The 24,291-nt window shown below is 36.1% G+C and overlaps 1 protein-coding gene across 1 annotated transcript in view; it reads right to left on the reverse strand.

Moving 5' to 3' along the window:
* Window positions 1–3,004: 3,004 nt before the first annotated feature.
* Window positions 3,005–24,291, reverse strand: part of FAM92A1 (family with sequence similarity 92, member A1) — a 25,136-nt gene continuing 3,849 nt past the window's right edge. Inside the window, exons 3-8 of the mRNA XM_010833523.1 lie at window positions 21,756–21,857; window positions 19,661–19,666; window positions 17,697–17,801; window positions 8,712–8,825; window positions 4,921–5,040; window positions 3,005–3,256 (exon numbers count right to left, since the gene is read on the reverse strand). Coding sequence (XP_010831825.1) covers window positions 3,167–3,256; window positions 4,921–5,040; window positions 8,712–8,825; window positions 17,697–17,801; window positions 19,661–19,666; window positions 21,756–21,857 — 537 coding nt within the window. The 3' untranslated portion in view covers window positions 3,005–3,166. The remainder of the gene's footprint in view (window positions 3,257–4,920; window positions 5,041–8,711; window positions 8,826–17,696; window positions 17,802–19,660; window positions 19,667–21,755; window positions 21,858–24,291) is intronic.

The raw sequence follows: 24,291 nt of genomic DNA on the forward strand, positions 1-24,291 counted from the left end.
GTATTTAGCCATTTAGTACCGCAATACTCATCTTTAGTGATTTAAAGAAGTCTAAGAAAAACCAACTGAAGTTTCTGTGTTTTTAATTATGTTGAACATCCTACTTGGCAGTAAAATGAATTAACTGGTAAATTTGGTTCAAAAAAGCACATCACTATGGCACTTGAAACTAGTAAGCTCACAAGCTAGGAAAATGACACTAGGAAGAAAAGATTTTTTAAGTGCTCAGATTGTATGGTTGATTTGATCAATCTTACTGAAGTGTATTGGAAGACCTAAAAATGCTTCTCAAATACATATAAATAAATGAAAGCTATGATGAAACTTAAGGTGAAGTATAACTTAATATGGAACTGCTTCTCAGTCTAGGCTAGGGTGGAATGGTGGTGATAATTAAAAGGCTAACAATAAGCACAGGCTTTGTATTTTGATTGTAAAATTACTGGATTGATAAGAATTCTACTCCATGATCTTCAGTTTAGTATATTTTTTAACTTTAAGTTTGCTACACAAAACTGGCTTCTACTGCTTGGGAGCCATTTCTCCACATCTGTTCACAACTTTGCCTTCAGCAACATGTTGGTAACTTAAATGGGCCATGGTAGGAGTATTTACACTATGGAAACTGGTAAGTGCAGAATATTAGGGTGTTTTCCACCGCAGTGAGCCAGTTTACCAACACACCACCAATTTCAAACACATAAAAGAGAACAGTGCACTACATCCTCATAAACCCATTGCCCAGCTTCAATAATTATCTCATAGCCAGTTGTGTTTCCTCTCCTAGATTTATTAGGTATTATAGTGGCATATTGGTTATCAAGTTTAATACCCAGTGGCATTTTAATTATCTTAAAGCCAAACATTTTTGATTTGAGGCATCTGAAAAATATAGATCATGCCTAGAAAGTAAGCTTAATCTCATAACCAAGAGATAGTAAGACTCCTTAGGAGTGCACACTTACACACTTACTGACAATACTGTCATGAGCGTTGGCTCTTGGTCCATATATCACCTATTAAGCAGTGACCCTATCACCTCCATCTCCGCATAAATGTTAGCTAATATTTAGTGAACTGTAATAGGTACTACATGATCTTTATATATGAATTAACTATAGTTCCAGTAACCCTAATATATCTATTTTGGAGACAAATGGAAGCCTATAACCAACTAACTAGTCAGACTGGTTGCCTGTCTTTTTATAAAGAAGCTAAAAAGAGGTTTTTATATTTTAAAATATGGTTACCTAAGTATCTATGTAATAGCCTTGATTCTGTCCCAGCTCACAAATTGTAGAAATAGTTACTTTATAACCCTTTTAAGACTTTCCCTTGTGGCTTTAGTGGTAAAGAACCCCCCCTGTGAATGCACCTGTGAATGGAGGAGATATGGGTTTGATCCCTGGGCCACGCAGATTCCTTGGAGAAGGAAATGGCAATCCGTTCCAGTATTCTTGCCTGGGAAATCCCATGGACAGAGAGCCCTGGTGGGCTACAGTCCATGAGTCACAAACACTGGACACAACATAGTGACCAAACAGCAACGCTTTCAGGTTGGCCAACCTATTGCTGGCCTAAAAATTAATTATACAGTTAAAGTATTACATGTAATAGTCCTTTTGTTCTTAGAATATTTTTTTAAATAGAGCATACATTTTATATCATAATTTGATTGCTTTAAATATCAGACACTATTTTAATTTTACAAATAGGGCAACTGATGCTCAAGTGAGTTGCGATCATAATCTGCAAGAGAAATACTACAACCTTGTTTTTTTTGCCTAGTTACAATACCAAGATTAAATACAGAAAATGCAATGACATCCTCAGTTTTTTATGAATGTAAATTATTTGTGCATGCTGTGTGCTAAGTCACTTTAGTTGTGTCCGACTCTGTGATGCTGTGGACTGTAGCCCTTCAGGCTTCTCTGTCCATGGGGTTCTCCAGGCAGGAATACTGGAGTGGGTTGCCATTCCCTTCTCCAGGACATCTTCCCAACTCAGGGATCAAACCAACCTCTCTTAGATCTCCTGCATTGGCAGGTGGGTTCTTTACCACTAGTACCACCTGGGATATTTATTTACAGTTTTAAAATGTTTTGAGTATTTTATTAAGTAACTATATCACTTAGGGCTATTTTCAGGAAGCAATGCTTTGTTAAGAACAGACCATGAATAACAAAAGTCAGAAAAGCATTCTAGAAAAGTATTTTCTGTTATGAACAACTGCTTTTTGTGGTAATCCCAGATAATATCAATTTCCTGATTTTTATATGCCAGACTTGGATCTATGAAATAATGAGAAGTACAGTTCTCCATCCAAAGAAGTAAAAGCATCAGATATACTGAAAGGCTCTGATTAAATTGTTTTCTATTTTCAGGAAAGAGAGTGACTGTGTACTCTTACTGATTATATGGTAGGCTGATAAAATATATAATTTTTTACCGATTTATGATTGGCTATATTCTTTAAGGGAAACATTCCACCAAATTCTAGCTTTCCAAAAGTTGTGGTGCCATATATAGTGGTTTAGTTTGACAGTGGTTTTGTTTTAAAACCAGAATTAAGCTGAATGTAGCTTTTTAAAGCTAAAATTTATGCTTATGTATAGTTGTAAAACACTGATGGTGCCCTATTATTTGAGAGTGACTGTAATACTCTTGTTGAAGAGTAAATTTATATACTGAATAATGAAACTTTAGGTTATAGTAAAAGTGAAAAAGAAAGGAAAAAGAACACTTGTCTTTTTGATGAAAGCTTTATGGAATAAAATTTGTATTTAATCAGAATGACTACCTAGGACCCTTTTCTGATGTTGAAAGCATGGCGTCTTAATCTAAAGGAAGTGGAATCGTTAAATCTCTTTTTGTGATTTAACTAGGTTAGTGTATGTGAAATACTTCCAAAATACATTGTTTTTTAAAAACAATGGAACCTATAAAAAAGATAGTATGATGCTAGATAGAAATGTTGAAATGACTGATTTTTTTAAAACTTCCATTTTTGGTTGGCATAAATTTCCTTTAATAATTTCTACATTTCCAATAGGATTTAATTTTGAGGTTTAACGTATCAAGCCAGTATTATGTTTTGTAATTTTAGTAATTCTGGATTCCAGGTCATTTAAGATGAAAATGGAAATGCAAAATTTACTTAAGTAATTTAATTTTCTTCTTCTGTAACATCTAAGTCTTCATCCTCTTCATCATCATCTTCTGTTTGGTGATCCTTTCTTAGTCGACAGGTCAATACCTGTTAAAAGTTAACATGTTTTAAAAATCACTGACTTAAAAATATTTTTACATGCCTGGTATCTTTTTTAATGCCCTGATAGATAAGAGTACATAGAACAAATATCAGAAAAATGTCCATAAATAATAATCTTTAGTAATGAAAATTCTAAATTATGAATTGTCCTTAAAGGTTTAAAAACAATCACAAAATTTTTTCATTCATGTTATTTTTTTGAAGAAAAGTGTGAAGTTAGCTATTTGAACTCCAGTTGGATATCAGTACTTTGATAACATACTTCCAGAGAAAAGTACATTATAAATATTAAAAATATTTTAAGTTAAATAATTCTTAGGTCACAAAAACATGAGAGTCCTCAAAGGGATGGCAGAACACAAGGATATTTCAACTAGGCAAAAATATTAAACTTTGAACCTAGTGTGATTTAAAATTAATGAGATGAGAATCTGAATTCATGACATGGCTTTCATTTCTGATTGTTGCCACTTGGGTCATCCTGCTTCGCACTTTTCAGAGGGTGACTATGCCTCCCAGGGGACATCTGCAGTGTCTGGAGACACCTGATTGTCACGACTGGGGGAGGGTAAGGGCATTACTGAACTGTGGGTAGAAGCTGGGAATGCTGCTCAGCATCTGTACAATGCACAGGACAAGATCCCTCACCGCACCCCGGCCCCCTCCGCCCCAAATCATCTGGCTCAAAGTTAACAATGCTGAGGTTGAGAAACCTTGGCATTATGTAGTCTAAAGTGTTACACAGATCTTGGCTAACCTAGGTGATACTGTTAGCTCTAAATAGTCAAAATTCTCTATGTACTATATACTATAGATTTATGGAATTTATGTGCAAGGCACTTAGTACTGGAATAATAAAAGTATAATTTGGTTAGGGGGAGAGAAGTGTAAGTTAAAAGCAGTAAATAAGTGCTTAGAAGATAAAACAACGTGCTGGGTCACATTACAACTGAATGCTCAATTTTAAATTCTGAAGACTAGATATGCAAAAGATCATAGCTTTCTAAATCAGAAGTTGGCAAGCTAAAGCCCAGTTTGTCTTGTTGCTATAAATAAAGTTTTATTACAACATGTTGATTTGTTAATGTATTATTTGTGGCTGCTCTTGGTTGGGGCAGAGACTATGTGGTCCACATAACCTGGTATTTTCTCTGTGGCCCCTGAGAAAAAAGGGCCTACTATCTATCCTACTCTAGATATCAGGTACCTCAGGTTTTCTGGATATAGAAGAAAAGAGAAAATTGATGCTTTACCTAAGGATACGTGCTTCTGGATCTATGATAACATTCAGGAAAGGTCCTTTTTAGGTATAATTTCCAGTAAGCCATGCTAGTGGGATTCAAATCCTAGGCAGCTTGATTTCACAATCTGTGATCTTCACATTATAGCACAGAACAAATGTAAATTAGCATTCTCCTGTCCCTTCTACCTCTGCTCCCAAATGTTCTGCTTCAGAGAGTCATTATCTTTCAGATAATAAAAGAAATATCAATAATAGAGCAGAACCTAATGCAGTTTTACATCATTTTATATAGAAGAGGGGAAGAGCAGGTTATTCAAGATCCTATGATTTAAGGGAAACATTTTTAATACTGAACAATTCAAAAGGCAGTAGCTTACATTCCTTAAAATTACTGTTTCTAGCTCACCTGTCCTGTTCCAGATACACACTTAGCAGACAATGATCTTTGAAGAGGTGACTTCGAATTGGCTCTTACAATATCTAAACGGGATGAATAATCTTGCGGATACAGAGAATGTCGGAAAACCTGTTGCAATGATAAAACAATGTTATACATTAGATAACTAAACTGGAAATCTAGAAAGTCACATTCCCTTTAGTTCAGAATTTGTTTAAGCAACTCCCCTCCCCAATCCTGCCCTGGGGACATTATTTAATTTATTGTAAATTTAAAACAAATATTAAAAAAATATTTTACATTGAAAAGATGTAAGCTAGAAAATTCTACTGAACCACGTAAAATGATGGGTCCTGAAACAGTCACTTAAGAGCTTTTACTTGTGAAACGTGAAAAGTTCCTGCCTTCAAAGAGCATGCAAGCCAGTGAGACAGTAAGTCACACCTTTGATTCTTTCTGTTCTGCCTATCCTCAACTCAACAGTTTAAATTCACTACAGTGCTGTCCCAGTATATCACAGAAGAGTAAATGGAGCCATTCTATGAAATTCCAATCTCAGTAGCATCTGGAATGCCATTGCTTGTCAGTTCTTTTTCCTGAAAGTAGGTCCAACTATTACTGCACTCTTAAGCTTCCTTATCTTTTATACCACTTTGTAACGTAAAACAGGCAAGTCTATCAAATGTGAATTTCTTCATATTCCCTCATTTTCCCCTCAACTCTTTATGCTGTCATTTTGCTTTTTTAAAGCAAATGTGATTATGACTCTCCAACAGTGCATTTTCCCCTTAGCTAAAACTTCAACAAACAAAAGCTTGCTCTTTTTTCTGCCTTTTTTTTAAACATTAAAGAAGTACAGCATATAAAAGCAATCAAGGGATGAAACTTAACAAAAGAGGTTAAGACTTGTGTTTTAGGGCAATTCAGGCATATTGATAATTAGGTTATTTAACAGTTTTACTGAAGACCCAATTATATTTTGGTGCTAGACGTGGACCCTGCCATCCTGGTATGATATCAAAAGTGGATGACTGAAGTCACTGGTATTTGGAAGAAATACATTTTTGTTAAAACAACATTCTTTGGATTTTCTAACAAAGATAAAAGTGGGAAATGGAAGATAATATACCACCCTTGGGATAAAAGTCTAAACCAGTTAAATATTAAATCTATTGCAAAAAAACATATTTACAGGAATATTTATTGGCAATACTGCATTTTCCAATATATGGTCCAAGATCTTTTCTAGGAGTGAGTCTCAAGATCTGAATATGCTCTGAACTGAATGTACAGAGGTGATCTTTTGAAGGGGAATATGATAGTACTTTTAATGTGAAGAACAAATCAGTTAAGATGGTTTCTGATATAACTGGATGTAAAATACTAGCTGCTATCTGAATAAATCAGCAATTCTCATGTAGTAAGGACTACTACCTAAGAATAGGAAATTATTTCTCTGTCCCTCTCTGCATCTTTTCTCTACTTGTTTCCAAGAGACTTTGTATTTAAAGGGTCCTTCCTCTCCTTAGTAGCTGATGTAATTTTACTTTGGCTTATCCCACACAACACTTCCCCAGACTGCTTTCCTCTCCTTTCCACAAGTTACGGTATCATAATGCATTATACCTCAGGACCTTTGTATAACTATCTGTACTCTGTCTGAAATTGTAGACAGGGATTCGACATATCCCTCAAACTGTCCCTCAAACTTCTGATTAAGAGATCATTCTTTGATTCTCCAGATAGGATCCTCCATCACATACACTCATTTGCACAACAGTATGTTATCTCTCATTTTTTCCTTCATATTATGAAACATCTTTTTTTAATGCCTGAACTCCTTTTTTAAGTTTCTGCTTTTTGACAACTTGGACCAACTCTATAGTGCTGAAGCCTCAGCACTCAGAACAGTGTCTGGCATATAACAGATGCTCAGTAAACAGTTGACGAATGTACATAAGTGTCTCCATTTTAGAGATAAGCAATGAAGTGTGAAGAAATTAACTTGCTCAGTAGTGCCCCATTGGAAAAAGTGGGCAAGTTGATACTCAAAAACACATTTAGACAACACTGAGATTTTGAGTGTTTATGGATCTCTCCTACAAGCTACCTAGCTAGCTGATGAAGAATAGTGTTAAGAGAAGTGGTAAAGGAAATGCTGTGACAAAAAAAGATACCTAAGACCTATGGAACGAGAAAGAAAATCTTTGGGTCCAGAGGGCTTGAGGAACTTGAAACTGCATTAAGTCAAGGGTGTTAGAAAGTGGAGAATGAAAATACTTGTAATGGGAACTTTAACCTTATAGGGAAAGTGGGGGATCAATTTTAAACCTGCCACTCAATGCAGTGTTTCTTACAGGAAATAGTTCATCTCACTCACCAAGAACCATGCTTCTGGCAGCACAGATAGGATAAAAACAGTGTCTGTAGTCAGACTACTGTTTGGCTTCCAGCTATTTTACTAGCTATGGGATCCTCTGGAAAGTTCCTTAGGCTCACTGCCTCAGTTTTTTCATCCGTAGAAATGAGGACATAAGTACTTTTATTAAAATTCATGGTAGGATTAAAATAATACAGTGAAAATGCACAGGTCAGTAGCTGGTTAAAGTAATCACTATAAACATTTGCTATTTTATAAATTAACAGTTAAAAGCTTGATGATAATTTTTTAAAAAAATAGGATGTAAAAAGTGAAAATTAAGAAAGCTTTAGTAGGGAATAGAAACCATTCTATTAACAAATAGAAATATGATTGTGTATGCTTTACTGAGGTAAAAGTGAGATCAGATTTTGGCATTGGAAAACATATACTAAAACATGTACTTCATTTTGGCCAAGCTGTATAGTCTGGTTTTACTGAATTCACGTTTCTTGAAACCAGTGGAGTAGTGGGAAGTGAAGCCTTGGGGGATCTCGATAGATAGAATTACTTAAAAAATAAATGGATCCTTGAAAATTATGGAATTAACTTATATAATTAAAAAATTTTGGCTGTATCTTGAGAATACATGGCTGTTCTCACTTCTACTGTAGAGATATATGGACAAAGTACATCTTGAATATTTAAGAGTTAATATTTGCATTTAACTATCAATACAAAGGAAGCCTGGAGAACCAGTATTGCCTGGAGAATCCCAAACATTGGAGCCTGGCAGGCTACAGTCCATGGGGTCACAAAGAGTTGGACACGACTGAGTGAAACACACCCACCCCCTGCCTACACACACACAGCCACACACAGACACCACCTCCCCTCCACCTATATACAGATCTACACATTTCATAGGTTACAGATTAAGTCTCACAAAACTAGTTAGAAGCCAGATTCTGCTCTCTGACTAGCTAAGTGGTCAAGGGCAAGTTGTTACCTAAAGCCTCTACACCTGCTTCTTTAGTTGTAAATGAATGAATGCTCACAGCACTTGAGTTACAGGGGTGAGTGAGAAAATCCATGCAAAGCTTTCGGTGTTGTGCGTGGCATAAACACTCAAATTTTGGCTTAAATCAATAAAGAGTGTTTTTAACACACATAAGTGACTTATACCATTAGTCAAAACGATACCTTATTTCACATTATGGCTTTGTTTCTATGTTTTACTAGATATTAATTCTTCGAACTTAACTATGGTTAATTAGAAAAGTTAACTAGAAAGTCATAAAGGTTCAGCTATTTGGAACTGCATAAAATGACATCTAAACCACAAAGTGTAATTTAAGACATTTTTACCCACACTAAAATGGTTTCTTTTAAATATTTCCATATCAATAGAAGAACTGAGCTTAGATAGACACAGTCCTACCTCTAAATCTTCTTCTTCATCAATCTTTTGTATATTTTGGTAGGCAGCAGTGTAGACCTCTAAAGCTTTGCCGTGAAATAACATTTCAATAGTGATGAATTCTGAAAATATAGTCTGAAAAAACAAGGATTTGAATGTAAACAAATTGCTTCGTGAATTTAGTAGAGTTATTCTCTACTATAGTCTTGACATTTTATTAAATAGAGGTTTTTCAACAGGGAAAATGAAGTACAAATGATAATTGGAATAAAAATATGTTGCAAATATCTTTTGCAGCAAAACTTTAAAATTACACAAAATATTTAGTATCTTATTATTTACTTCCATTTTTAAGTATGTTCTTCTATTAGATATTTACGTTTAAAAAAGATGTTTGTCACTACATCACTAAATGTCACTATTAGCTAAAGAAGTTCAGTTCTGAACCTGTTTTTTTAGCAACTCCAACTGGTGTTTAAAAGAATGTTTTTAGGCAAGAATTCCATCCTAACATATTTATATGTTGCTTGTATTCTCCAGCCACAATTCCTACTCCCGAAAACAGCACGATACATTTGCATAGAGCTTTCCAGTTTACAAATATATGACATGCTCAGTATTGCTCATAGCTACAATGTTAAGACTTGGGTCTGATTCTTCAAGGCCATAGCTCCTGCTCATTGTACTGTGCTGTTTTCCCTGGACTCAATTATTTCCTTGGCAAATACACTGCAGGTAAACTCTTATCAGCAAGATGTTGACAACTTTTGGTCGGGAAGGCTATGAGAAAAGAGAATGAATGAGGATGTGCACACTGATCTAAGCAGGGGTGAGAGAACTGGTAGGCAGGGAAAGTATGTAAGCCAGATACGTTTTCAAAAAAATAGGATCTCATCCTTCTATCATCTTGTCTCTTATCAAAATAAAAAAATTGGAGCATTAACGTGGAGAAGTGGACAGAATAAGAATAGGATAGAAAATATGCAAGCATTGTCCTTAAAGGGGCAGTACAGATGAAATGGGTTAGGCTCAAAAGCAATAGTCAAATACTCATTTCCTTCATTTCTGCTCTCCTGTCTTAACCACCCAGATAGGAGTGGTCCTGCACCTTGGAAGATAGCCATACAGCTATCTTGTAGTATCATATTTAGAAATAATTTTCCGCAAATAAATACACCTTTCAGTGATCACATGTAATGTGCTAATCAGCAATGGGTCAGTATGGTAAGAGGCATTCAAGGAGTTTCGTTTCTCCGCTTTTCAATTGTATTTTGTTTGACAAGAAGGCCATTTGGGTGGGTACTTCAATTTTATTGGTGGGGGGTGGGGAAGTTAATGGAATTCTCTACTCGTTGGCAAGTATTCTGTAAAGCAGGTAGTACAATAGTTAAAAATAGGGGCTCTGGATTAAGATAAACCTGATTTCAAATCAGGGGTTCCCAGATGGCGTTAGTGGTAAAGAACTCGCCTGCCAATGCAGGAGACATAAGAGATGCAGGTTCAATTCCTGGGTAGGGAAGATCCCATAGAGGAGGTCATGACAATCCAGTCCAGTATTCTTGCCCGAAGAATCCCATGGACAGGAACCTGGCGAGCTAGGTCCATGGGGAAGCAGAGTCGAACACGACTGAAGTGACTTAGCACGACTTCAAATCAAGACTGAAACAAATCAGCTGTGTAATATTAAGCACTTTATCTGTTCTTCTTCCTTAATTTCAAAATCATAGGTTTTGCCGTAAGGATTAAATGTAATCCAAGTAAAAGTATAGTATGGTTACTGGCTTAGAGTAAGTGCTCAGCACAAGTTAGCTAATTTTATTGCTAAACAAGTAAGCCAGATAAATGAGAAACTGTTCCTTATGTAACATTAAAACCTCCATCCTGGTTTAACTGGAAAGCAGAATATTTAACAAAAAAGTCATTAAAGGTCTTGTTAACAATTTTTGCAAATAAAGGTACAATGACAGCTCTCCAGAGTAAAGGCTATTCGTTGAATGATTTCAGGAGAGCTTTCTATTCATTTGAAAATAATAAACTTAGACGTAGCTGCTTCAGACCATATGTAAAATACAACTGCATAAGCTATTAAATATTTAAATACTAAAAACCATACAAAGACTAGAAGAAATTACAGCAAATAGTCACATAAACTTGGGGATGAATACTTCTTTCTAAACATGACACCAAGGCAGAAAGAGAAGACTAATAGATCTGGCAGCAAAAATAAGACCATAAGGTGGCAAAAACATACCATAAACAACAAAATGGGAAAATATATTTCAACATATCTTCTCTTGAGTATAATGGGTTAATTTTCTCAGTCTGAAGAGTTTTTAAAAATTAACCAAAAATGCCAACACACTAAAAATATAAGCTAAGGTCAAGTGAGAGTAATTTAGTGTCATTAAATATATGAAAAAACACTCTTCCTCAATAGTACTAACTGCAAATTAAGATGATACTGATTTTTCACTATCAGATTAGGTACTATTAAAAATACTGCTACTCAACATTGTTACACTGGGTGCTCGTGTAATGTTCTGCAGAATTATAAATTAGTCAAAAGATTTGTGGACAGAAGTTATAAATAGCTATCCAAATTGAAAGTGTGTATGCTCTTTGAACAGAATGCTACTTCCGGTAATTTATCCCCCCACCCCAAAACAATTGAACCAGCAAAAAGGCCGATGTTTAATGATGCAATGAGATCTATAATAGCAAAAATAATCTTAGATGTCCATCAACAGGTGATGGTTAAACATATGAATATATCCATATAGCTATACTATTCTCCATATAGTATAGCAAAATACTATATGGGAATATCAAAAAAGGACAATATGGATCTTTCTTAGCACAAACATATCCACGATATATTAAATTTTAAAAAGAGATGCTACATATAGTGTGGTCCCACTTAAATATAACTGTATAGGGGTAACAATATTGCCTTTTTCATAAGACACTGTGAGGAAGAAATGAGTTTATCCACATAAAATGCTTAGAATGTGTGGCATAGTTAATGTCTTAAGAAATATCTGTTGTTGTCATCCTCCTTAGTATATTTCTTGTGTATGTTTCATAGAAAAAAGGTCTGGAAGGATATAAACCAAGATGCTGATTATTTCTCAGTAGGGAATTATGTTTTCTTCCACAATTTTATGAAAATTTATGGTAATTTTATAAGAAAAATAAAGCTGATAAAAACTAAATCTTGAAGATGTTTCTTGTTCACATCAGCTACTTTACCAGTACTGAACTGCTATCCCTATCTGTCCCTGGAATGACTCCTGATCAAGATCCTTTTCATAGGTCAGAAAATTCCCTTGACAACATATATAACTCATGACTTTTCCTATTACATGGGAAACAAATAGAACTCTGAGTTTTCTTCCACATTCTATACAAATAAGTTCATAGCAACTTCTCTCAGAAAGACAAACACTTTGCAAGGTTTGTATGAAGTCTTTTACTAAGAATTGTGCTACCTTACTAATTAACGCTGCTACTAAAATTCAGATGGACTTGTTGATAAACCCCACCTCATAATTAATACATTATGAGCAGTGTTCACTACTGTCAATCATTTCTATCCTCAGAGAGATTTAAGCACCCACAAGTTCTGCTTCCATCTGAAACAGTTGCCTGAAAACAGGTAACAATAAGAACATTCTTTAAAAAAAAGAATGTTCTGTGTCTGTTTCTCCCAAAATATGAGTGGCACCAATGATTTTTTCCAAGAATTTGTCTCATAAATAGAAGTGTTTGTCAGAGATGCTAACATCAACATAGCAGTACCTGAATACTGTTTTTATCAGAACTAAGAGTGTGGTAAAGTAGCCCTTTTTATCTGATTTTTAAGGCTTTTGGGTGTAGGATTTGTGCATCCTTATCATAAAACATCTCAAATGAGGCTTAACTTTGAAAAGGAACAATTTGACAGATAAGGAGGAAAGATACAGAAAATGGAGATTCATAATCCTAACAGACTGGACTGGATTTCTGGAACTCGTAATTCTGGGATTTTGATAAGAGTTTGTATTAAAAGTGTACATTTTCACAGATGACATGATCTTATATATAGAAAATCCAAAGGAATATGCAAAAAACTATCAGAGTTAATAGAAGACTTCTACAGGGTTGTAAGATATAAGGTTAGTAAACAAAAATCAATTAAAATTCTGTGTATTTGCAATGAACAACTGAAATGAAATTAAGTAAACAATTCCATTTATAGTAGCATCAGTAATTATGAAATACTGAGGAAAAAGCTTAAAAAGCACAAAACATACATTATTAAAGTCTTTAACTAAACGGAAAAACAGCCCATGTTCATGGATTAGAAGAGTTCATCTTAAGAAGGCAGTACTCCCTGAACTGATCCACAGAGTTGACGCAATCCCTATCAGAATTTGGTGGCTCAGACGGTATCTACTTGCAATGGAGGAGATCTGGGTTCAATCCTCTGGAGAAGGGAGTGGCTATGTACTCCAGTATTCCTGCCTAGAGAATCCCAGGGACAGGGGAGTCTGTCAGGCAACAGTCCATGGGGTCACAAAGAGCAGGACATGACTGAGTGACCACGCATGCACATGTGCACGCTGTCAGAATCCCAGCTGACTTGTAGAAACTGCTAAGTTGATTCCCAAATTCATATCAAACTACAACAGATTCAGAATAATCGAAAGAATCTTAAAAAGGAACAAAATAGAGAATTTATACATCCTGATTTTAAAACTTACTACAAAGCACTGTTAAAACAGTATGGTACTGGAATAAGAAGAAGGAAATGGCAAACTACTCCAGTATTCTTGTCTGGGAAATCTCATGGACAGAGGAGCTTGGCAGGCTACAGGCCATGGGCTCCAAGAGTCAGATATGTTAGTGACTAAACCACCACCATACATAAGTAAAAGAAAATGGAAGTTCAGAAATAAAACACATCAACTAACTTTCAACAAGAGTCCCAGGACTTAAAAAACAGTCTCTTCAATAAATCATGCTGGAACAACTGTGCTGACAGATGGAAAAGAATGGGGTTTAACTTTCAGTTCACGTGATAACATAAAAATTAACGGATCAAAGACTTAATAGTGAAAACTATGACAGTGTTAGAAGAAAACCAGGATAAATCTTTATAATCTCAGTTTTGGCAATGGATTCTTAGATAATGACACAGTCCACAGAATTCTCCAGGCCAGAATACTGGAGTGGGTAGCCTTTCCCTTCTCCAGGGGATCTTCCCAACCCAGGGATTGAACACAGGTCTCCCACATTGCAGGTGGATTCTTTACCAGCTGAGCCATCAAGGAAGCCCAAGAATACTGGAGCGGGTAGCCTTTCCCTTCTCCAGGGGAACTTCCAGACCCAGGAATCGAACCACGGTCTCCTACATTACAGGCAGATTCTTTGCCAGCTGAGCTATTTGCTACCGCTACTGCTAAGTCGCTTCAGTCATGTCTGACTCTGTGCAACCCCATAGACGGCAGCCCACCAGGCTCCCCCGTCCCTGGGATTCTCCACGAAAGAACACTGGAGTGGGTTGCCATTTCCTTCTCCAATGCATGAAAGTGAAAAGTGAAAGTGCAGTCGCTCAGTCGTGTCTGACTCCTAGCGACCCCATGGACTGCAGCCTACCAGGCTCCTCCATCCATGGGGTTTGCCAGGGAAGAGTACTGGAGTGGGGTGCCATTGCCTTCTCCGAGCTGAGCTATCAGGGCAGCCCAAAGATAAACCGGACTTCACCAAAATTAAAAAGCTTTGTGCTTCAAGGGATACCATCAAGATAGTGAAAAGAACTCACAGAATGGAAGGAAAAAACTGCAAAACATTCGATAAAAGATTTGCACACAATATAAAAAGAACTCTTAAAAATGAAATAAAAAAGAAATCCAATTAAAATAATCTGAATAGACATTTTTTTCTCAAGGAAGATATACAAATGGCCATAAACATCAGCAGGAAAATACAAATCAAAACCACAATAAGATACCACTCTACACTCATTACTATGGCTATAAGGAAAAAGCTTGGTGAGCAACAAGTATTGGGGAGCATGCAGAGAAATCGGAAGCCTCATATAATAGTGGTGGGAAAATACAGTGGCATAGCCATTTTGGCAAACAGTCTGGCAGTTTCTCACACAATTAAAGACAGAGTCACCTTATGAGCCAGCAATTCAACAGGGTATATGGTTGAACTAAAGTGAAAAATGTCTAAGAGAAATGAAAATATGTCTCAACAAAAACTTGTACATGAATGTTTATATCATTAATAATGGTAGTGAAAAGGTAGAATATGGTAATATCCATACAATGGAATATTATTCCACCATACAAAGGAATGAGATAGATACTGATACATGTTATACCATAGATAAACCTTGAAAGCACGCTAAGTGAAAGGAACCAGTTATGAAAACCATGTACCTTATGATTCCATTCATATGAATTGTACATTCAGAACAGCCAAGTCCAAAGAGACATGAGATTAGTGATAGTTGCTTAGGCCGCGGGGCTGTGGGAGCAGGGAGGTAAAAGCTAAAGTGTCCTATGCCTCACCCTGAGATGATAAGAATGTTCCAAAACTGAGTGGTGATGGTTGTAGGTATCTGAACATATTAGAAACTGCTGAGCTGTATGGTGAATTGTATGGTATATGAATTATCTCTCCTTTTTTTTTTGGTTTTCTCCTATTTTTTCTTTTTTTTTTTTGTGACTGCCACAAGACCTCCCTCTTCTAGGAGCATGAGACTGCAGGCAGAGCGTGGAAGCACGTTTTTCCTCCGTGCACCCTCCACCGTGCAGTGCCTTACGCCCTGTCCTGCTGTGTCAGGAAATCCCAGGTTGCAGTCGGGAATTCTACATTCACTGTCTCTGCTCCAGTTTTGTAACTAGTGGTGCTCATGGGATTATAAACCCCCTGTAGAGTTGGCCAGCATGCAAGCAGAACATGGAAGTGAGCCCAAAGATCAAAGATTGCCATATGTGAAAGAGAAGTGTGCAGGCATGAAGAACAGCGGTAGGGGGAGGAATCGGGCTCCCAGGTCGCTAAGGAAGCCGTTAGGTGGCAATGAATCAGGCATATCTCACAAGTCTCCAATCTCCTTTTTCAGATTAAAGCTAATTATTTCAACCTTCCTTCCCTTCTCCCTCAATTTAAGAGAGGATGCCGGCAGTTACGTTATGCCCTGCCAGTGCTCCCCAATGTCAGCAAAAGGGCTGTCTCAGGACAGCCTCCTACAGAGCTCTTCCTCAGTAGCGATCTACATTACACTCTGAGTGCTGAATTGACAGGCTTACTTTTTTTTTCTTTGACCTTCAGGACCAAAGTAGAGATCTTTGAGACTGGCTATCAGAAAAAATCAAAGTTCTGGAATCCTATGAAACTATGATAGGAAATTAAAAAATATAAAGGGACAAATAAATACTTCATTGATTGCAGAGAGGAATGGTGCAATTAAGTGGCAGATAATGCTAATTTTACTGATAAGGGGATTTTATTGATAAGGGCATAACTTTTGAAAGAAGGATAACTTGTTAGTAAGTTATAAAAATAACAAAAAATACTTCTCTTTAAAAGCTGTTCCAGAAGAACTTGCAGTGAGTGAAAAGGGATCCTTAGATGACTTTTTTAAAGGACACAACATGGTCTTAAGTAATCCTCCAAATCCTTCCAAAATATTGATGAAAAAGTCACTGAAGACCATCTTTAGGTTTGGGGATTTAGGAGGGAGGCTCTGGAGGAAGGGCATATATATATAATTATGACTGACTTGCATTGTTGTATGGTAGAAACCAATACAACATTGTAAAGCAATTATCCTCCAATTAAAAAAATACCATCTCCAGTCCAGTAACCTGAATGTCTACTGATGTGTTACAATAAAATAAGGCTATTCTTCCTGTGACACTCAACTATGGTGGATGCAAGTTTATGTGGTTAGTTACTCTTATTTATTTGATAATGTAGGAATTAGAAAGCTACAAGCCAAAAAAAATTAGTAATAGTGTTAGGGGAAGCACACTGACTGAAACTGCCCACTCTGGCCAGGCACCATAGTAACTATTTGCATGAGTTGTTTTACGACAGGAGGTCCTGATAAGGAATAATAATAATAAGCCACCACAATAGGAAGAGTTCAGGAAAAGACAAAAGGAGATACCACATGTCTGACCACCTCCCAGAATCCTTCTCTCTAGCACCCATCTTGGCTGAACAAGGCAGGCACCACCAGGGAGTACTCTGAGTCCGAATAAAAAAGACGACCTGGACACTAATCCCATCACCATAAAACGTGAGACTGCAAGCCATGTCACAGAGCTGTTCTCCTGGGTTCCCTTACCCTGCTGCTCTCCACCCGCGGGCCCCTTCCAATAAAACTTCTTGCTTTCCCAGCACATGTGTCTCCTCAGACAGTTCTTTTCCGAGAGTTAGACAAGAGCCCAGTTTCAGGCCCTGGAAGGGGTCCCTCTGCCTGCAACAATACTGTATAGTCATGGAAAGCACAGGTTTTTAAAATATGTAATTGGCTTATAGTTCAGACTTTGAACTGTGGGCTGTGATACTGCCTTATATCTTTGCTTAATCACCTCACTTTCATGGTAATATCCACACAATGGAATATTATTCTACCATTAAAAGGAATGAGATAGATACTGGTACGTAGTATACATAGATGCTACACTATGGGGTTGCTATAAAGATTAAAAGGTAATTTATGTAAAGTGCCTGGACTAGTACCTGATACATAAAAACATAATAGACTTTATTTTTCTGTGGTTAATAGTATTTTTGATAACATCTGAATATCTGGCCTCTGGTTGGGAATGTAGTTCCTTTATATATGGTTGTTTCCATAAGAAAATAACATTTGATATATTTTGTTTATATCTTTCTCACACAGACTTATGTGCTAAAGAAAATCAGTAATTTAAATTTTTCATAAATTTAAATAAAAAATTAATTTAGAATACATATTTTGGACCTTAATAGTTATTTTGTTACCTTTATATCCTTTATTTTCTGCTTTTCAAAATTGTCAATAGTTTCCTCCAGATGACGAGTTGTTCGGGTAGCATCCATTGTAGCTCTTTGTAATTCAGTTTCTGCCTACAGAAGTATTCCCCAACCAAAGATACAAAAAACAAAAATCGTCAGAATCCTTTTGATTGAGTCTTTCTGTAAATGCTACCTTTGTAAATACAGTGTTGGCTTTTTGTAAATGTAGTACTATAAATGCATTTGTAAATGCAAGACTGGCTTTTTGCCATAAGTGTATATCACTCAAAAATACATATTACTACATAAAATAAAGTGATCTATATGATAAACACAGAATAAAAAACTTTAAATTTATCAGATTATATGATTCATGATCTCAAAATTCCTTCCCTTTCTCTATACAAACCATTTTTTTTCCCGCTATCTCCCTTGTTTGATTTACTGTAAAACTATTTTCTATATTTTCTACTGCTTTCCCATATTTCCAGTCTCTGCCATTTACTATCCTCTCGTTTTCCTCTATCTCTCTCCCCTTTAACCCTTTGTCCTGCCAAAAGACCTGTGACTTTAGTATTTTCAAATACTAATTCTAGTTCAAATTCTAATTTCAAATTCTAATTTTCAAATACTATTTTCAAATTCTAATTCAAATACTAATACTAGTTCCCCAAATGCATGAAATGTTTCTACTGCTATAATATCCTAATCAGGTAGAGTAGAATATACATGTAAAGAAGGTTGAGCACCAAAGAATTGATGCTTTCGAACTGTGGTGCTAGAGAAGACCCTTGAGAGTCCCTTGGACTGCAAGGAGATCAAACCAGTCAATCCTAAAGGAAATCAACCTGAATATTCATTGGAAGGACTAATGCTGAAGCTCCAATCCTTTCGCTACCTGATGTGAACAGCCTGATTGGAAAAGACCCTAATGCTGGCAAAGATTAAGGGCAAGAGGAGAGGGGGTGACAGAGGATGAGATGCTTGGATAGCATCATTGACCCAATGGACATGAGTCTAAGCAGACTTCAGCAGACAGTGAAGGACAGGGAAGCCTGGTGTGCTGCAGTCCATGGGGTCACGAAGAGTCGGACATGACCGAGTGACTGAACAACAGCAGCAAAGAACATACACTACAAATGCTTATTTCAGTATGAATATTCTTATAAGCTAGTAACATTGCACTATTACTACTTAGTTAATGCTTATTACAAAATATAGACATACATACACACCAATAACTAATAAATTAGATGGAAAGTCTAATTACAAAATGTAGACATACATACACACCAGTAACTAATAAATTAGATGGAAAGTCTAATGCTTTGCTCCAAAGTACTCATACTGGTTAGATTCACACTGTACAATCAGTATGGTAGCCACTAGCAACATGTAGCTATTTACGTTTAAATTAATTAAAATTAAAAAGCTGGTTATTCTAGTTGGCATTTCATGAGCTCAACAGCCATATATATAGCTGCTAAGTCACTTCAGTCGTGTCCGACTCTGTGTGACCCCACAGACGGCAGCCCACCAGGCTCCTCCGTCCCTGGGATTCTCCAGGCAAGAACACTGGAGTGGGTTGCCATTTCCTTCTCCAATATATATAGCTAGTGGCATGTATTTCTCTTTAAAATATCTCTTCCTTAATGACAACAGTTGTCCAGAAATATTGAAAATTTTTTGTTGAATAAAACATGTTTTAAAAACATGGCCCAATTTTCTGATTAAGTTCTAAGAATGTTTTGTTTCCTATGTTAGTATTATGTTCACTTAAAAGTATCACATATCATCATTTTAATAATTATTGCATAGAAAAAATCTGCAGTTGTAAGTAAAGTTTTGTGACACATAATATTATAACATTTACATTCTTTCTTTCTTTTTTAAGAAAATGTATAAATGGAAATAAAGTAAAAGGGTTTACTATGGGGATCCATCTCTTGACACATCACTTTATTACCCACCTGTGACTGAAATTTTTCATAAAGGAAAAACACATTTCAAGTAGAACAATTTATTCCAATAAATTAAAATCATATGCTCTGACAGAATTATATCCTCTTGCAATCAGACTATACATTAATCGTAACTTATATTGATTATATACTCTTAAAACTAGGTTAATTCAGATATACAATTTCAAGAAACTAAGCTTTAAAACATATTCATATATATCTGTGTGTGTACATTTGCTGTAGAGGGTGTAAAGTTTTCCTGCATAATTTTACATGCAAACTTTTAATCATAACCAGTAATCGAAAACAGTTCACTTTATTACTGGGCTTCGGATTTTTAAAAATATAACTATCATAGGATTTATTATTATGAAAAACTTTCTAGATGTTATGATGTGTATTAACCTTTTACTAATGAAAATATTCAAGCAGAGTATTTTTCTAATACAGTTCAATACATGTGACTCATGAAATTCTTTACCATGACTACTTAATTTTGACATGTGTTTTCCTTCCCCGTTTTTTGACAGTTTCATTTTAAAATTTGGAAGGGTAGGTTGAGCTGGTTAAACTAGGGAAGAGTAGGAAGCAGAAGCCACAGCGGCGACATCTGTATCTTAATCTCCTACCACCCTCCACAACGGTTTTTCATTCCTTGAAGTCTCAAATCCTTTCACTCCACATAACTACTTGCCCAAAGTTACACACCTATTTTTAGGAAAGTGGACACAGATCTGTATTCCTTCCTTTTGTTGAAAATTCTTCAAAATCATATAACGTACTAATTTGGGTAGGAGATAGTTTTGATTAAAATATTATAATGCTTTATGAATAAAGGTATCAGTGTATTTAATGAAATTGGTCTGAGTGCAAAATGGCCTATAAAAGAGTGAGCCAGATTGGTGTTTTTCAAACTGTGCTGCAGGAAACTTTTCAGAAGCTGCCAGGGGCCTTGGGAGGGGTCCAAGTAGTGTACTAGGATTCTTCTTCACCCCAGCCTCTTATACCTCTTTATTTTACATACTGAACTTTAATGTGTTTCAATAGTCAGAGTAATTTTAAGGGTCATCCTGGTAAATATTCTCTGATGCTATATAGTGGATGCATTTATATGTAGACTGTCCTTTACTTTCTAGTATCAGGTTGTCAAAATCATGAGACATAAGAAAGCATGGGGAAAGGAGGCAGCAGGGTAAGCTGAAAGTGAAATGAAAGTCGCTCAGTCCTGTCTGACTCTTTGCGACCCCACGGTCTATACAGTCCATGGAATTCTCCAGGCCAGAATACTGGAGTGGGTAGCCTTTCCTTCTCCAGGGGATCTTCCCCACCCAGGGGTCAAATCCAGGTTCCCTGGATCAAACCCAGGTCTCCCACATTGCAGGCGGATTCTTTACCAGCTGAGCCACCAGGGAAGCCCCACAGTAAGTACTTTCTATACAGTTGTACCTATCGCAGTTGCTTACAATTAATCAGGTGCTATTTTTCTTTTTTTGTTTAGTTTTGAATAGGCTCATTCTAAGTTTCAGAAATAATCATTCTTAACAGAAGAGCCCTGTAACAGTAGACAAGCCTATTAAGACTTGTGTCAAGCTGTGAATCTCAATACCTTGGAATATCCTAAGGGTCTTTGGCTGGAAGTTATAACTGCAGTTTCACAAACTAGTTGTTTTTTTAAGACGAAGAGAATTTTACTGGGAAAAATAGTTTGTTCCTTTTCTCAAATGCAGGGCTGAGAAGGCATTGATATATTAGGATTAATAACAGATCTTTAAGTTACTTTTATAATTAATATTTAGTCATCAATCATTTTTAATGTAAAAGATCTTAGAATTTTGTATGTACTCTTTATAAAACGTCTATACGTATGAGTGTTTTAAATTTTGAATATCTATTGTGGAAAACAACACAAGAGGACTGATTTAGGTTGTATATTCTCTTTAACTAACTTCCATAGTAAGCATTTTAAATGTCTGTGTTTCTTTTCAAACTTTATATTCATATTCTTTGCACATTTAAAGTATAAATGCATAATTTTCATATATATTTACTTTTGTACAGCATACCTTACAAAATATTTTTTTAACGACCAAAATTCAAAGGATACAATAACATGTCGATCAGATGGGTTTCTCTGACGTGTTCTTTCTAACTGAGTTAACTGTTTAGCTTCTCGATTCCTTGCTGTTAATGTTGCTTTGAGATCATCCTGCAAAAAGACATTTTTTTTGTTAATAAATATCTCTGACTTAAGAATAAAATACACACTTCTTTAAGAATGCAAAAACATTCCCTATTTGATCCAGGCATCATTACCACTGGAATTATTACTACATTACCAGTGTGTGTCTTTGTATGTAAGACTATCTGCATGTATGTATTTAATATCCTATTAAATAGTGACAGAATTGCAGTGCAAAATTATATATATATATACACACACACACACACACATATATGTATATACACACATAAAAATTTTTGCTTGTGGTGGTAGTTACATGTATATACACATTTATTAAAACATTTAAAACAGGAGAATTTTACTGCATGTAAATTATACCTCAATAAAATTGATTTTAAATACAGAACTTTTGGAATGTAGTATCTACCATGGTAACCAGAATTAATAGTACTGTACTGCATTCTGAAAGTTGTTAGGAAACTAGGTCTTAAAAGTTCTCATCACAAGGAAAAAAATTTTTTAACTATGTATTGTGACAGATGTGAACTAGACTTATTTAATCATTTCACAATATATACAAACATCAAATCGTGTTGTACTTCAAGAAAAAATTTTTAAAAAAAGCTTTGTCACACTGACTTTTAGTTTGCATGTTACTGCTTGCTTTAAAACAAAAATATAAGAATATTTAGTAAAACAATTTCTGTCCATATATTCTTCATGACTATAAATATTAAATACTTTAAAGTTTCCACAATAAACAAAATAATGCTATGATGCTACAGTAGTATATAAAAATACTTCATTATTCTCAAAGTTCTAAGAAATAATGCTTCAGTGTAATAAGAATCACTGAACACTACTCTGTACCTTTTACTAAGTAAGTAGACTATGGACTGAGGTTTGTCATCGTGACATTGTACAGGAGACAGGAATCAAGACCATCCCCATGGAAAAGAAATGCAAAAAAGCAAAATGGCTGTCTGGGGAGGCCTTACAAAGAGCTGTGAAAAGAAGAGAAGTGAAAAGCAAAGGAGAAAAGGAAAGATATAAGCATCTGAATGCAGAGTTCCAAAGAAGAGCAAGAAGAGATAAGAAAGCCTTCCTCAGCGATCAATGCAGAGAAATAGAGTAAAACAACAGAATGGGAAAGACGAGAGATCTCTTCAAGAAAATCAGAGATACCAAGGGAACATTTCATGCAAAGATAGGCTCGATAAAGGACAGAAATGGTATGGACCTAACAGAAGCAGAAGATATTAAGAAGAGGTGGCAAGAATACACAGAAGAACTGTACAAAAAAGATCTTCACGACCCAGATAATCACGATGGTGTGATCACTCACCTAGAGCCAGCTATCCTGGAATGTGAAGTCAAGCGGGCCTTAGAAAGCATCACTATGAGCAAAGCTAGCAGAGGTGATGGAATTCCAATTGAGCTATTTCAAATCCTGAAAGATGATGCTGTGGAAGTGCTGCATTCAATATGCCAGCAAATTTGGAAAACTCAGCAGTGGCCACAGGACTGGAAAAGGTCTGTTTTCATTCTAATCCCAAAGGAAGGCAATGCCAAAGAATGGTCAAACTACCACACAATTGCACTCATCTCACACGCTAGTAAAGTAATGCTCAAAATTCTCCAAGCTAGGCTTCAGCAATACATGAATCGTGAACTTCCAGATGTTCAAGCTGGTTTTAGAAAAGGCAGAGGAACCAGAGATCAAATTGCCAACATCCACTGGATCATTGAAAAAGCAAGAGAGTTCCAGAAAAACATCTATTTCTGCTTTATTGACTATGTCAAAGCCTTTGACTGTGTGGATCACAATAAACTGGAAAATTCTTCAAGAGATGGGAATACCAGACCACCTGACCTGCCTCTTGAGAAACCTATATGCAGGTCAGGAAGCAATAGTTAGAACTGGACATGGAACAACAGACTGGTTCCAAATAGGAAAAGGAGTACGTCAAGGCTGTATATTGTCACCCTGCTTCTTTAACTTCTATGCAGAGTACATCACTGAGAAATGCTGGGCTGGAAGAAGCACAAGCTGGAATCAAGATTGCCGGGAGAAATATCAATAACCGCAGATATGCAGATGACACCACCCTTATGGCAGAATGTGAAGAGGAACTCAAAAGCCTCTTGATGTAAGTGAAAGAGAAGAGTGAAAAAGTTGGCTTAAAGCTCAACATTCAGAAAACAAAGATCATGGCATCTGGTCCCATCACTTCATAGGAAATAGATGGGGAAACAGTGGAAACAGTGTCAGACTTTATTTTTCTGGGCTCCAAAATCACTGCAGATGGTGACTGCAGCCATGAAATTAAAAGACGCTTACTCCTTGGAAGGAAAGTTATGACCAACCTAGATAGCATATTCAAAAGCAGAGACATTACTTTGCGAACAAAGGTCCGTCTAGTCAAGGCTATGGTTTTTCCAGTGGTCATGTATGGAT

Source organism: Bison bison, unplaced genomic scaffold, assembly GCF_000754665.1.
Source record: "Bison bison bison isolate TAMUID 2011002044 unplaced genomic scaffold, Bison_UMD1.0 scf7180017863702, whole genome shotgun sequence".
Taxonomy (NCBI): domain Eukaryota; kingdom Metazoa; phylum Chordata; class Mammalia; order Artiodactyla; family Bovidae; genus Bison; species Bison bison.